The sequence below is a fragment of the Ursus arctos genome, unplaced genomic scaffold (assembly GCF_023065955.2).
Source record: "Ursus arctos isolate Adak ecotype North America unplaced genomic scaffold, UrsArc2.0 scaffold_12, whole genome shotgun sequence".
NCBI lineage: Eukaryota > Metazoa > Chordata > Mammalia > Carnivora > Ursidae > Ursus > Ursus arctos.
In genome coordinates this window covers 61,426,450-61,440,837 of record NW_026622786.1, presented here as the reverse complement: position 1 = coordinate 61,440,837, position 14,388 = coordinate 61,426,450, and the positions used below count along the sequence as shown (strand labels likewise).

At 45.3% G+C, this 14,388-nt stretch overlaps 1 protein-coding gene across 2 annotated transcripts in view; it reads right to left on the bottom strand.

The window, feature by feature from the left end:
• The window catches only part of USP24 (ubiquitin specific peptidase 24), a 132,880-nt gene extending 129,239 nt beyond the window's left edge, over positions 1-3,641 (bottom strand). For both annotated transcript variants that reach the window (XM_026498002.4, XM_044383841.3), the window contains exon 1: positions 3,244-3,641. In XM_026498002.4, coding sequence (XP_026353787.2) covers positions 3,244-3,564 — 321 coding nt within the window. In that variant the 5' untranslated portion in view covers positions 3,565-3,641. The remainder of the gene's footprint in view (positions 1-3,243) is intronic.
• Between the last annotated feature and the right edge of the window lie 10,747 nt (positions 3,642-14,388).

The following is a 14,388-nucleotide window of genomic DNA, read 5'->3' as shown; positions in this document are numbered from 1 at the left end:
ATCAGAAGTTAACTGCTTTTATTTTCCAAATTTTAATTTTAAAACAAATCCTAATTACAGCGTGGGCCCAAATTACTAAACTGATTTACCTAACTAACTACATGACCTTGGGAAGTCACTTCTTGTAAATGAGAGGCTTGCACTGAGAGCCACTAGAATGTAACCTTCACGTTGACTACCCTACTCCCACCCCCTCAGGGACATGGAAGGCACTGAATGTTTACTACCTGTCCCCAAATGATAAGTATAAATATAGTCATTTTTTTCTATTTTTAACATTTATATTTTAATCTGTTTATTCCCAAATGTTTTGAAGACAACACTAAAACCAAAATCTCCTATGCATTAAAAATAACTTTATGTAATTTAAAATCAGGTACCCGTTTTTTAAGAAATAAAACAGGTGGATTATACAATAGTGGACAAACTTCACCAGGTTTGTTACACTTCCCTTCTCTTCCTCCCCGTTAACCCACTGCTACATCCTGACCCTTCTTCACCTGAAAGGTATAGCGGGGAGGGAGAAAGTGCATAGGCCATGCGGGCAGAAGGCCTGAGTTCTAGTCCCATTTCTTCCATTAACTGGCTCTGTGGGGACAAGTCACTTCCCCTTTGGGCCCTGCCAGGCCGTCTGTTTAAACAAAGGAGCTGAACAAATTACTAACTTCTAAAGCTTTCCACTTTAAATCCCACCCATCATTCTACCCCTAATGCCATGATTCGGTGCTTGCCATCTCATTCCTAGACTTGTTCAGCAGCCTCGAAAGTGTCTTCTTCCTCCTCCTCTTTATTTTTCCTTCTTATCCTAAAATGAATCTGATCCTAAAACCATGAGTAGAGCAGAGTAAAAAGCACACTGTCCTTGAAGTCAAAGAGCTCGGGCTCAAATCCGGACTGCCACCAGTGAATCGTATCTCTAAAACGGTGATGTTATGAACTATCTCACTGAGGGCTAGAAGAACGTATAAAGCACCCAGTACAGTGCCGGACATGCTGGAGATGCTCAACAACAGTCAGCACCCTGTCCTATTTCCCAGGATCAAAAGCCTCAGTTTCCCAATGTCTACAGCAAGGATGACCAACCAGTGAGGTGCTGAGGTGGCAGGCAGGAGATCTGTAGAGTACAGGCAGAAATCGGGTTAAACGTTCTCACCAGGCTCCTGTGTGCCAGTGAAGTGCCTGCCTGTAGTCTGCCCATATGCTTCTGGGTAAAACAGCCTCAGCCACCAGCCCCTCCTGGGCTCTCAAACTCAAATGGTGCCGTCTCCCCAGGCCAAATCCACAGGTCAGGAGGAAATGAAAACTTGACATAATTCTTCAAAAAGACAGATTCTCGGGATTTTACCTGAAACCAAACTCCTCAGCCCGTCATTCACGTGAAAAGAAGCCAGGCCCATTTCCTTGTACTTAATGTCGGGAGTACCACCGAGTGTTATTTAATTTGATTTTTCAATTACAGGCAATGAAAAGGTGTGACAAAAGAAAAAAAGAATACAATTTCTCACAAAATGAGGGTACGCTGCATTTCACAGTTATACCAATACCTTCAGAGAAAGCAACGGGTTTCTTGATTTCAAAACTGGGTCAAAACTGGAATAAGCAAGTAGAGGAGTGATGGGGACTTGCAAAGAGAAGCTCATTTCTTAAAGTGACTTAAGTACAGTTCCTTAATTATGGGGGATTGTTGTCCCAAATGAGGAGTAATAACAATCTTTACTTTCATATGCTAGTCAATGATACAGCCAAGTTACAGGGTAACTGAAGGTAATCAATCAAGTGTAAGTCTGGGAACCTTAAGAAATCTTGTGAAGAAACCTGTTTTTTTGAAGTGCCACCTTCTTTTCCAAGCTACTTCAGCCTAAGTGACTGCTGCAAAAGCATGTAATTAAAAGGATGGAACATAATTTAGGAAAAATTCTTTCAGAAGGCTTAGCTTAAGAATTACCCAAATTCATACCTCTATTTAAAAACACAAGCCCACTAATCTGAGCTCTGAGCTCTTCTGGGATCAGGCCAAGCCGTTCTACTTGTCCACCCAAAATGCACTATCCAATGGATATGACCAAAATTCTTGACATGAGCTGCCATTTTTCTGCAAAGCAATGATTTCACAGGCACTAGTGCTTCTGGTTGATCCTTTTTAAAATTGGTTAAAGTCGGTTTTCTTCCCCATGTTCTTTGCTCACATCCCAAACAGGCCTGATTTTCTGCACCCAGACCTGAGATCTGTGATCAGAGCCATTTGCCTAGATGGCCCTTTCTCCTTAAGAGACTCCTCCACTTCTCCCATGTCTCTCCCACCCTGTTCCCTGTCCCTCTGCACAGCACCCTCGGTATGACTGCAGTCCCTTTTCAAAACCTCTAGTTTTCTCTCATTTCTGACCTTGCCAATGACCAGTACTCCCCTTACCTAGACCTGGTCCCAGCTTCATCCTCCTATTTCAGGCCTCCTGAGCGCCCGTTCCTGACCTCGCCTCTGACCTCTAACCTCCTTGGTCCAATCCCCACCTGGCCTTATTAACGTAGGTCTCCCCAACCCAGACCTTACTGCAGCTAGCCCCCTCCCCCACCTTGTATCGATTCCTGTCGTTCCCGGTCCCTGTCCAGTCCCTCTTCATTTTTAGACCCTGTCCAATCTTCTCTCTTTCCGGTCCTTCACTAAAACCCAAACCCCATTCCTAACCCCAGCAGTCCTCCCCTGACCCTAGCAAAGGCCACTACTCTGGCTGGCCCATCCCACTTTTTCTCTGACTCTGAACCTGGTGCCTCCCCCACTCCTTCACTGAAAGCCCATGCCACGAAATCGCCGACCCTAGCCTAGCCTACTAGTACCCCATTTCTGGCCCCAAATACACAAGTCCTCCCCATCACACACTCCAGGCTAACGCGTCAGTTCTCGCCGCCCATCGCAGATGCTAGGCTTGGACCCTCCACCTCCTCATCGACCCGCCGGCCCTGCGGCGTGCTTAGCCCAAAGCCCACGAGACCCCTCCCCACCCTGCGGCGCAGCCCTGCCCTGCGTCCCTAAAGCCCAGTCAGCCCCTCCCCTAGGGGTCCCTCTCCCCACTTGACCCCGGCCCGGTGACCTCCGCCCTCGCCGAGTCCGGGGCTCCATTCCCTCGGTTTCCGAGCCAACCCCCGCCCCACACGCCCTCCGCACTCCCAGCCCAGCGGGGTGTGTTCCCCTGTCCAGGGAATTCCAGCCAGTGGCCTCTCCCGAGGGGTCACGGTCGCCCTCCTCACCTCGGCGTCCACCACCTCGTGGTAGGCGGGCGGGGGGTCGAAGCCGCCGCCGCCCCCGGTGCTCCCGCCGCGTGAGGGGCCGCCGCCGCCGTCACCGCCGCCGTCGCCCCGAGAGCCCCCGCCGGGCCCGGGGCTCGGGCCGCCGCCGCTGTCCATGGGCTCGTAGCCGCCGTAGTCGAGGCCCGGCCGCTCGTTGGTGAGCAGCGCCACGGCCTCGTTGATGTCGTTCTTGGCCAGGCGCAGGGCCTTGCGGATGGTGGCGGGGTCCGAGAAGCCCATGCAGAGCAGCGTGGTCATGTGCTGTTCCTCCTCCGATTCCATGGCTCGGGCCTCCGGGCCGCGCCGGCCGGCGGGCGGCGAAGCTGCGGCTCCCCGGCCTGGCCCGCCGCGCGGCGCTCCCTCCGCGCCGCCCCCGCGCCCAAGCGGCACCCTGCGCTGCCGGCCTGCGCGCTCCGCAGCCGCCGGGCCAGGCTGGGCGCGGGCGTGGACGCCGCGAGCCGAGGGAGGGTGGTGGGGCGCTCAGGCGCGGCGGCGGCCCGGCCCAGCCCTGCGCGCCGCCATGTTGGCCTCCTCCTCCGCCTGCGCCTCCGCCTCCGCCTCCTCCGGCCCGCGGGGCCGCGCCTCCGCTCCCGGAAGCGGCCCGGGCTGCCCCAGGCTTGCCGAGCACGGGCGGGGGTGGGGGTGGGGGGGGAGTGTGACTTTTTTTTTTTTTTTTTTCCACTTAGACAGCGGAGGGAGGGGCCGCGCCGCGGAGCGTCTCTAGGGTGAGAGGGCCGCCCAGACGCCCGGGCGGAGGCGAGGGAGGGTCCTCGGCCGTCGCCACCGCCCGCCCATTTCTCCAGCAACAGGTTACCGCGGGAGCGGGACGGGCGGGGGCGAAGTGCGGCTCGCTGCGCGGAACGTCCCCCAAGTGCCCAGGCCGTCGGTCCGGCCCAGCCCTGACGGCGGTTCCCCCCGCTTCGCACCCCCGAGCTGCTCAGAGCCCCCGCGGGACTCCCCTCCGGGCCTGGCTCGCCCCCGCCCGCCTGCGACGCACCCCATCCCGGGTGGGATTCATTCGGCCCCGGTTGCAATTCGCCACCGGCGCGGCCTGAAATGCGCCGCAGTCCCGAAGGAAATTCACCCAATCCCACGGAAATTCGCCCGCCGCGCTGCCTGAAATATACCCCAACACCCACCTCGATTCATGCCCACACCGGGCACATGGACCCACCCGGATCCAAAATCACCCCCCCGTAACCCGACCCAAATCCCTCCCAAGTCTCACTGAAATCACCCTAACCCGGCTGAAATTGATTCCCAGCCCTCACTGAATGTTGCTTCCATCACTGGCCACCTGCACCCACCAAACATGACCGAACTCTACCAGTTTCTTACACTGAAAAACCCTGGGGGTCTGAAACGTATTTTTACGACCCATAATCTAAATCCCAGCGCTCTCTACAAAAACCTCCGAAAAATCCAGACTGCATCACACGCCAGACACCGACGCGTTCGAACGCCTTGGACCTCTGCTCCCTTTCTGATGCTGTCCACCTACCCACACTACCGAATCATTTGGCTCAGGATTCTGTTTCTGCCCTTTGAGGGAGAATCCTACCCACTCAGTTTCTGCCCTTCACGGGAGAACCCCACCACTGTTGGTCTCTACCTTTGAGCATTCCTCTTCCCTTTGAGGCCTGCTTGCTTTGCTTTCTCTTTCCACCTTTAGCATTAACCCCCCGGGGACTGGGTCTTTAGTTTCCTTGACTCTGCCTTCGAGGCCATGGCCCTTGCTATTTCCCCACCTTCAGTTTCCTTTAATTCATGCTTCTAGGTTCTTTCCCCACCATCTCCTAAGATCCTGACGCCTTTTCTTTATCTCACTACATATTTGTTATTTCAGTTCTCTCCTTAATGCCTTCACCCTGATTTCTTCCAGAATCCTGAAGTCCACCAACTAACCTTTCTCATCCCATCAAACCCCTCCTTGTGACAACCCAGCACTCACTAAAATCTCCACATATCCTAAATCTTAAATTAGTGTCAGTACCCAGAAATTTTCCCTGCGTTCCGTTAGCGTCTTTTCCCCTGGACCACAGAACCCTTCTTGCCTAGTACTTGCTACCTATATTTGCAAACACCAGCAATTTGATTTACAGGGTGAATTTATGCTGTTGTTCACGTTTAAATGAAGTAAGTATATTTGCTGTACTGATTAAAGACTGTATTACAGAACAAAGACTAGGCCTTATACCCAAAGGAAATAAAATCTTAATTTGTGAATGAAAATAACAAATCCTTCTTCTTACATTTTTGAGCAATAACAACAACAAAAAAGGAACCCGCTAAGGAAGAACGCATATAACTGAATCAGGTTCAGTGTGTGTGTATATAAAATTTTACTAAGTGTTATTAACTTCTAAGTACTCAATGATGTTCAAATATTTGTCTCTGGTACACAAGGACCAAAAGTAGTGTAAATGAAGCCAAGCAACCTATTGTAGAGTACATGCCAAAATATTTCATTTATTCAACAAATATGTGCTGTTTCTCAGGTGCCAGGTACTGTTCTCTCACCAGTGCTGCCACACGAAACAAAGCAGACAAAATTTGATGATGGCAAAGTGATGGCATTCAATTTGGTCCTGTGTTTGAAGAGTTAATTCAGTGACCAAATTAAGAAATGAGTAAAAAGGCGGGGCGGGGGAAGGGGGAGAGAAAGTAACAGGTAAAGAAAAAATTGTTTGCCGCTGAGACTTGAGACAGAACCCAAGAGGTAATGAGACAGAGCCGGCCAATTCGGATGGCACGTAAAAAGACTCCTCAACAGTGGCAGGTTTGTAGAACATGACAGAGGAAGCTGTGCCGAGCTGAGAAGAGGAAGCAGAGAAGGAAGCAGAGAAAAACAAAGTCTGTGATGAAAACTGGAAAGGAGCCACAAAAGGCTACAGAAAACAAGGAAGGCCATTTTTTGAACCGGATCCTGGAGTGACTGAAAAGCCAGAGTGTCATTTGAGGATGCAAGTAGTTATAATCACACTTTTTTGCATGTGAGAAAGCAAATGAGCGCTTTAAACCCTGTTGAATTGGGATAGCAGGGCAGGGGCCTGTGGTGTGAATATTCATACTTTCACTTACGTTTTTATTTTAATTGCAGTAAAATCTTGAAAATGTTGAAAGGACTAAAAAATTTTAAATGACATTCAATTCAGTTATCCTTCTCTAGAAGCTTCTAGAAGAAAAAAATAGGTCTTGAAGAGAGGTATGATGAACTGTCTTGAAGACAAAATATGAGGGCTTTCTAATATTAGTAATCTAAAAAATATTTAGTGAGTGTCTATTTTGAACCAGGTTGAGGACTAGAGAGACAACTATGAGCAAGACAGGTACAGTTCCTGCCCTTTTAGAACTTACTGTCTTTAAAAGGAGACAGACAATAAAGCAGTAATCATAAAGTGTGATAGGTGCTTCGATAGGGAATTTCAGGCTATAAGGGGCAAATTTTCTTGCCTTTTACAGGGGTAAATTACCAAGCGTAGGAAATTGAAATCCCAGAGAATATTTAAACTATAATCTGAAAGGAAGTAGAAAAGGCAGGAAAACGAATATGAGATGAAAAGAGATCCAAAGAATAGGAACAGGATGTGCAAAGGCCCTGGAGTGAGGGAGAAGAAAGCAACTGAGAAAAATTAAAAGCCAGCGGAATATGGCTGGGGTCCTTAGAGAGGTAGTAGTGAGAAGGGAGGCCGGAAATGTAGGCCAACACCAGATGTGAAGAGTTCCTTAAACTGTGGTAAGGAGTTTGCACTTTATTCTAAGGGAATGGGAAGCCACTGAAATATTTAGGAGGAGGAGAGAGGTAATGTTATTTAACTTTTAGGAAGAGTGCAGTGTGGAAAATGGTCTAAAAGGGAGGAAAGATAAAGGTGGAGAATTCAGTTGACCAGTTAGTCTCTTGGTTGCAGATTAATCAGCAAACACATCAAAGGGAAAAACAACGCTGAATGATGGGCTCACCTCTCCGTACTTCCTTTCTCTTTGGGATTTGGTCCTTGAAGTTCTCACATGGGAACTTTTTTTTTCTTTAAGTGGGTTCCATGCCCAGTGTGGAGCCCAACATGGGGCTTAAACTCCTGATCCTGAGATCAAGACTTGACCCAAGGTTAAGAGCCGGATGTTAAGAACTGGCTGAGCCACCCAGGCACTCCTCTTACTTGGAAACTTTCAATGCCTTTGAACAGAAATTTCTTCTCTTCCGTCCAGCTTGTCTAGTTTTCTCAGAAAGAGGGATGGTCTTAAATAAGCAAGTCTGTCATAGTTGGAAGCAGAACTCCCATAGAAGACAGAAGATGAAGAAAATTCCTTCAAGGAGGCCGGTAAAAGGACAAAGGTAGATTTTCCAAGACTAGGAGACGTTAGTGTTTTGGATATTCTGTGAGGTGGAAGAGCCTTGCCCCCCTAGCTTGCAGTACCCCAGGAAGTAGAAGAGCTCAAAGAGAAATGGCTGCTAGAGTCCCGGATTTGCAGCCCAAATCTCCCGATTTCTAGCAGGGCAGGGAAGCGACAGAATCACCTTCCTTCAAAGGAGCTGAGCCCGTGTAGCCTCAGACTTTGACGCCTTCAGTGTTAACTAGTACAGACCAGGAGCCAGAGGACTCTCCCGGAAGCTGTAGATGCACAAGCCTGGGCAATTTGCATAAATCCCCCCTGCAGCAGGAGAGGGAACCCTCATTATGACTGTAATTCAACATCTCAATACTTTGGCAGGGGGGGTTCGAGTGAGTTTTAATACGGTTCTGAAAAAATAAAATGACATTTAATGTCCCAGATTTTGATGGATGCAAATTCATACCCATTGTGTATGTTAAAAAACTAATAAAAACAACCACTAGAAAATTGGCATCAATGGCTATACCCTGAATACTCTACTTGGGCATTGATTTTTTTTTTTTTTTTGGTAACGGCTTCATTGAGAGGTAATTCACATACCATATAGTTCACCCATTTAAAGTGTACGAGCCAATGGTTTTTTGTTTTTTGTTTTTCCATAGCTATGTGCCACTATCGCCCCGGTCAATTTTAGAACAGTTTTCATCACCTAAGAAGAAAACCCCATACCCTTTAGCTATCTCTATTCTGTATTCTCACGCCCCCCCCCCCCGCCCCAGTGCTAATCTACTTTCTGTCTCTATAGGTTTGCCCATTCTAGAAACTTCATGTACATGGTATCTTATAATATGTGGTCTTTTTTGTCTGGCTTCTTTTACTTAATATACTGTTTGCAAGCTCTATCCATGTTCTGTCGCGTGTTAGTATTTTGCTCCAGTTTCTGGCTGAATAATATTTCATTATAAGTATACTATGTTTTGTTTATCCATTCATAATGGACATTGGAGTTGTTTCTACTATTTGGGTATTATGAATAAGGCTGCTGTAACTATGTATACAGAAGTTTTTGTGTGGACATGTTTGCATTGCTTGTTGGTCACTTGTATAGCTTCTTTGGATTCTATTCATGTCCTCTATTCAATATCCTTTTTGAATTGGGATATTTTTATTATTATGTCATAAAACTTTTTTTATATTCTAGATCCAAGTTCTTTACCAGATATATGATTTGCAAATATTTTCTGGCATTCTGTGGCTTGTCTTTTCATTTTTTTGCTAGTGCCCTTCGAGGAATAAAAGTTTTTAGTTTTGAGGTACAATTTATTTTTTTTTTCTTTTGTCGCTCGTGCTTTTGGCATATCCAAGAAATCATAGCCAAATTTCATGTCAAGTTTTTTTGCCTGTGTTTTCTTCTAAGAGTTTTATAGTTTTAACTCTTACTGTTAGATCTTTGATCTATTTTGAGTTAATTTTTGTATATGATGTAAGGTAAAGGTCTAATTCCATTCCTTTGCATTTGGCCATCTAATTGTCCCAATATTATTTGTTGAGAAGACTTTTTTTTCCCCATTAGATGCTCTTGCACACTTGTCAAACATCAATTAAACATGGACACATGGGTTATGTCTGGAATCTCAATTCTATCCTGTCGATCTATATGTCTATCTTTATGCCTATAGCACATTGTCTTGATTAAAGTTCCTTTGTGGTAAGTTTTAAAATCAAGTGCAAGTCCCCCAACTTTGGTCTTTTTCAAGATTGTTTTGGCCATTCTGGGCCATAATTCCCTTGCAATTATATATGAATTTTAGAATCAGTTTGTCAATTTCTACAAGGACCTCAGCTGAGAATCTCATAGGGATCACATTGAATCACTAAACGAATTTGGGGAATATTACCATCTTGACAATGCAAAGTCTTCTAATCCATGAACATGTTGTCTGTCTTTCCATTTATTTGAATCTTCTTTCATTTCTTTTAGTAGTGTTTTGTACTTTTCAGAATACATCTTGTACTTCTTTTGCTAAATTTATTCCTAAATATTTTACTCTTTTTGATGCTACTGTAAACGGAGTAGTTTTCTTTTTCTTTTTTAAAAAAGATTTTATTTGTTTATTTGACAGAAAGAGTCCAAGCGGGAGGAGCAGCAGAGGGAGAGGGAGAAGCAGGATCCCACTGAGGAGGGAGCCTGATGCAGGACTTGATCTCAAGTTCACGCGATCATGACCCAAGACTAAGGCAGACGCTTAACTGACTGAGCCACCCAGGTGCCCCAATGGAGTAGTTTTCTTAATTTCCCATTTGGATTGTTTGACTGTAAATGTATAGGAATACAATTGAATTTTATAAATTGATCTTGTAACCTACAAGCTTGCTAAACTTGTTTATTAATATTGTTTTTTAGCGAATTTCTTAGGATTTTCCACTCACGAGGTCATGTCATCTATGAATAAAGAGTTTTGCTTCTTTCTTTCCAAACTGGATGCCTTTTGTTTGTTTTTCTTGCCTAATTGCCCTGGCTAGAGCTCCTGTACGGTGTTGAATAGAGATGCCGATGGCAGCCATTGTTGTTTTGTTCCTGATCTTAGGAGGAAAGCATCCAATCCTTCACCATTAAGCATGACGTTCACTGTGGGGTTTTCAGATATGGCTTTTATTATGTTAAGATAGTTTCCTCCTATTCCTATTGAGAATGATCAATGTGGGTTTTTTTTTTTAATTCTGTTCATAATGTGTATTACTTTTATTCACTTTCATGGTGGTTTTTTTTTTTTTTTTTAAGATTTTACTTATTTATTTGAGAGAGAGAATAGAGCCAGAGAGAGAGCATGACTGGGGAGGGAGGGGTAGAGGGAGAAGGAGTAGCAGTCTCCCCACTGAGCAGGGAGCCCCCCACCATAGGGCTCCATCCCAGGATCCCAAGATCATGACCTGAGCCAAAGGCAGACGCCCAACCAACTGAGCCACCCAGGCGCCCCTGACTTTCATATGTTAAACCAATCTTGCATTCTGGGATAAATCCCACTTGGTCATGGTGTATGTATGATACTTTATGTATGTTACTGGATTCAATTTGTTAATATTTTATTGAAAAACACAGTAATACTATTGGGGAAAGAGAGCAGTTATTTGTATTTTTTTATTTTTATTTATTTTTTTACATGAAAATGGAATAATTTATTAACCAAAATATTACAAAAATAATGCACTCAACTTTGTATTTTATTAAAGTACATTTAAAAAGGTGAAATATTCTTTTTGCAACCAAATGCCTTCATGTAAAACAAATATATATAGCTTTTTCCCCAGAAATACTTTTTTATCTTAATACATTCTAATACTTACAAACCTTTTAATATTATTATTTTAAGTTTTTATTTTAATTCCAGTTAGTTAACGTACAGTGTTATATTAGTTTCGGGTGTACAATATAGTGATTCAACACTTTCCATACATTACCCTGTGCTTATCACAATAAGTGCACTCATCAGAGGGGGGCATGGGTTAACTAGGTGATGGGGATTTAAGGAAAGCAATTACTTTTTTTTTTTTTTGAAGGTGAACAAATACTTTTAGAGGAATCTAGAGTCTGATTGTTTAATGCAAAAAAATCAGTATGAAAAATGGAGAAAGTTAGAAGAAGGAAGAGGAAAAGATAATTTTGAAGTCTAAGGTTCCTCCCACCCTTTACTTAAGACCGAATGTTGCCAAATGGGGAGTCACTTGAAAGTTACTGTGGTACCCTCCTTCACTTAAGAAGATGATGCAACCGACCTGATGGTAGTCCCACATTAGATTTTGGTTATTTTGCCAGCAGCAAGAATGAGTTTTCCTGACCCCCATGACTAATGGGCGGATCTATCCCCTGGGCATGCAAACTGCTTCCACTGCCTCCACTTCGGAAGGCCTTTTACTTGTAGCAGGTGAATTATGAATCCCATGGCCCACAGCATAAACGCATGCTATCCGGTGGTCAAGTGGAGAGGAGGAATGTGAGGTAAAGCCATGGTTTTGACTGTCAAACGGAGGAGTTTTCCTTAATTTGTGAGGCAGTGGGCAGTCATTAAAGGTTTCGAGTTGGGTTATGTCATGATGGAAAGTGGGCTTTAAAAAGATTAAAATGCCATTAGCGTGTTGAAAATAAGAGATTAAATAAGCAGGTGTGGGGAGATAATGAACAGAAGCATGCAGAAGGAAGGTCGATTCTTTAAGATTTTGGGATTGGATCTGTTGATCAAGGAAAGGGAAAGACTTCTTGATTTTAAGGCTAATCCGAAGCCAGGGGTTGACCAGAAGGGAAGATGATAACTTGGGCCTTAGATGGGTTGGTATTCCACTCGGAAAGTTTGCGTGCCGTCTTCCCCAATCATATCACATGTGTACCCTGGAAACAAAACAGTTAAAGCTGATAAACATTTACAAGGAAAGGACACTGAGGATATTTAATTTGGAAAGTGAAAAGATTTTACAAAAACAGACAGATGAAAGACCCATTTATTTCTCTGATGACCTAGTTCCTGTCCTTTAACTCAGCAGATTCACCTACACGTGACACCGTATACCAGCTGAAGAAAGCAAAATGCATTTCAGGAAAAGTGCCCTCAGCACACACTCCCATTTTCACCCAGTGCATTTCATTTTCTTTCTTTCTTTTTTTTCCCCCAAGGTTTATTTATTTGTCAGAGAGACAGAGAGAGAGCAAGCGAGCACAAGCAGGGGGAACAGCAAGCAGAAGGAGAAGCAGGCTCCCCTCTGAGCAAGGAGCCAGATGCGGGGACTCGATCCCAGGACCCTAGGATTATGGCCTGAGGCGAAGGCAGACACTTAACTGACTGAGCCGCCCAGGCGTCCCTGCATTTCATTTTCATCTCCCTGCTCCTGGGTAGCCGTGTCCATATCTTGGTTTGCAAACTGGCCCCTGTATGTTGGAGGGCAAGGAGAGACTGACAAAAGAGGTGGACCACTCCATCACTCCATATTGGTAGGTGGCAGTTTTAATAGGCAAGGGAACCTACTTAAACAAGGCTTGCCTTGGGCAGCCACAAGACAAACAGAACTCTGCACCTGCCTGCCGAATCTTAAAAGTCTAGTTAGAGGCCTTACCAGGATTCAGTAATATATACTGTTGAGATGGTCTCAATATCATATTAGTACCACAAAGCTATGATGGGGTAGCTTCTAGCATGGGGAAGGCAAATGGAATGCAGATTCCAAGGACAGGGAAGGGGGTGAGGGGCCTCTGATGATCCGGTTCAGCTGTTGGGTCAACCGGCAGTCACATGCTCTCAATGACCTCCACCACGTCATAGTGAAGCCTTCCATACTGATTTCAATCTGCTTGTGGCCTCTTGTCTACTGTAACATGTGATTACTCTTCCTGCATGTTGGCTACCTCTTTTCCATGGGTTCAAATGCCAGCAATCTCAATTTCCAGTAAAAGACTTCCTCTGCTAGTCTAGCCCTCAGAACCCGCCTGCTCAGGTTGACCGCCAGGAGGTAGAGATTTGGGCACTTTCTCTTCACTGCATTCACAGGCTTAGTTTCTCCAAAGTCACATTTTATAAGGAATATATAGTCATAATGAGACAGTTTGCCATTCTCCGACTGATGGAAAATTGTGATAAGGGATATGTTTGCCTTGATGACCATGTTGAGACTCAGTTGGTGAGATCAGAAGGGGGGACTCTCCCTATCTTTAACTGAAAGACGGAGAGTTGAGACTTTTAATCCCCTCCGAAACCAGGAAGACTGGACTCTCAGACTTCAGCTTCGTTCCGACATGATTTAGAAGTCTGTTTCATTTCCCCGATGTTGACTCACCAGGCTGGATTAATTTTCCAGGGTGTCGTGCTAATTATAGGCTGGTGGAGCTAATGAGCTAAATCAAAATGGCTCCAAGTGAAAAAGTAGCAGAGTTCCGTGGGTTCTGCTCGGATGCAGAGCTATTTATAACCTCACAATTGTATGGTTACTATTAATTAGTAAGTATGGCAGTGACCCTCAATTTTCAAAGGCGTCTACACCATCATTTTCTAGTTAATCTTCCCCATCCATCACCGCTTTCGTTTAACACGAAGGGCGGAGCTGATGAATTACTTGCCTGAAGTCATGTCTGTGGCAAAGCCAGAATTATACTGTAAACATTAGGAATCATAATAAACATAATCTGTTTGTGGAATGCGTCGCAGTTTTCAAAAGGTCTGTCCTTTGTCATTCATTTACACTTCCTAGCATCCCTAAGGGTTCCCGGTGGTCAGTGGAGGGTGGCAGAAGAGAAGAGGGTTTGGTTCGCAGCTGTCTTGGTTAAATTTGAACTGAATAAGAACGTAAAGAACCCAACGTTTTTCAGGAGTCGGAGTCTGAATGGTGGGATCTTTGCTCCTCCACCTCTTTCTGTAGGGTTTTCTTGGCCTTTCAGGACCCACAAGGCAATATTCGGTCTTTGTAATCTTTTGTTTTATGAGGCTTTAGTCCTGCTCCAGCCACACCTAAAATAGACGAACTCGTAGAATCTGGTACCATTAGAAACTATAATTTAAGAAAGTTGAGAAAATCCGGAGATTGCTTATGCTAGAATGCTGGCTTAAAACCTGCAGAGTGGAGCTGGTTCCGGCAATGGCAGTGATCCTTCATTGCTGTTTCTGCTCACTTCTCCCCACTCGACCGCCTGCACCTTTCTTGACCTTCATAGGCCCAGTGTCCACTATGTTCTGCATTCAACCTCCCCTGAACCTTTCACCATCCCACAAGCAGAGATGTGTAGAGTCGGATGAG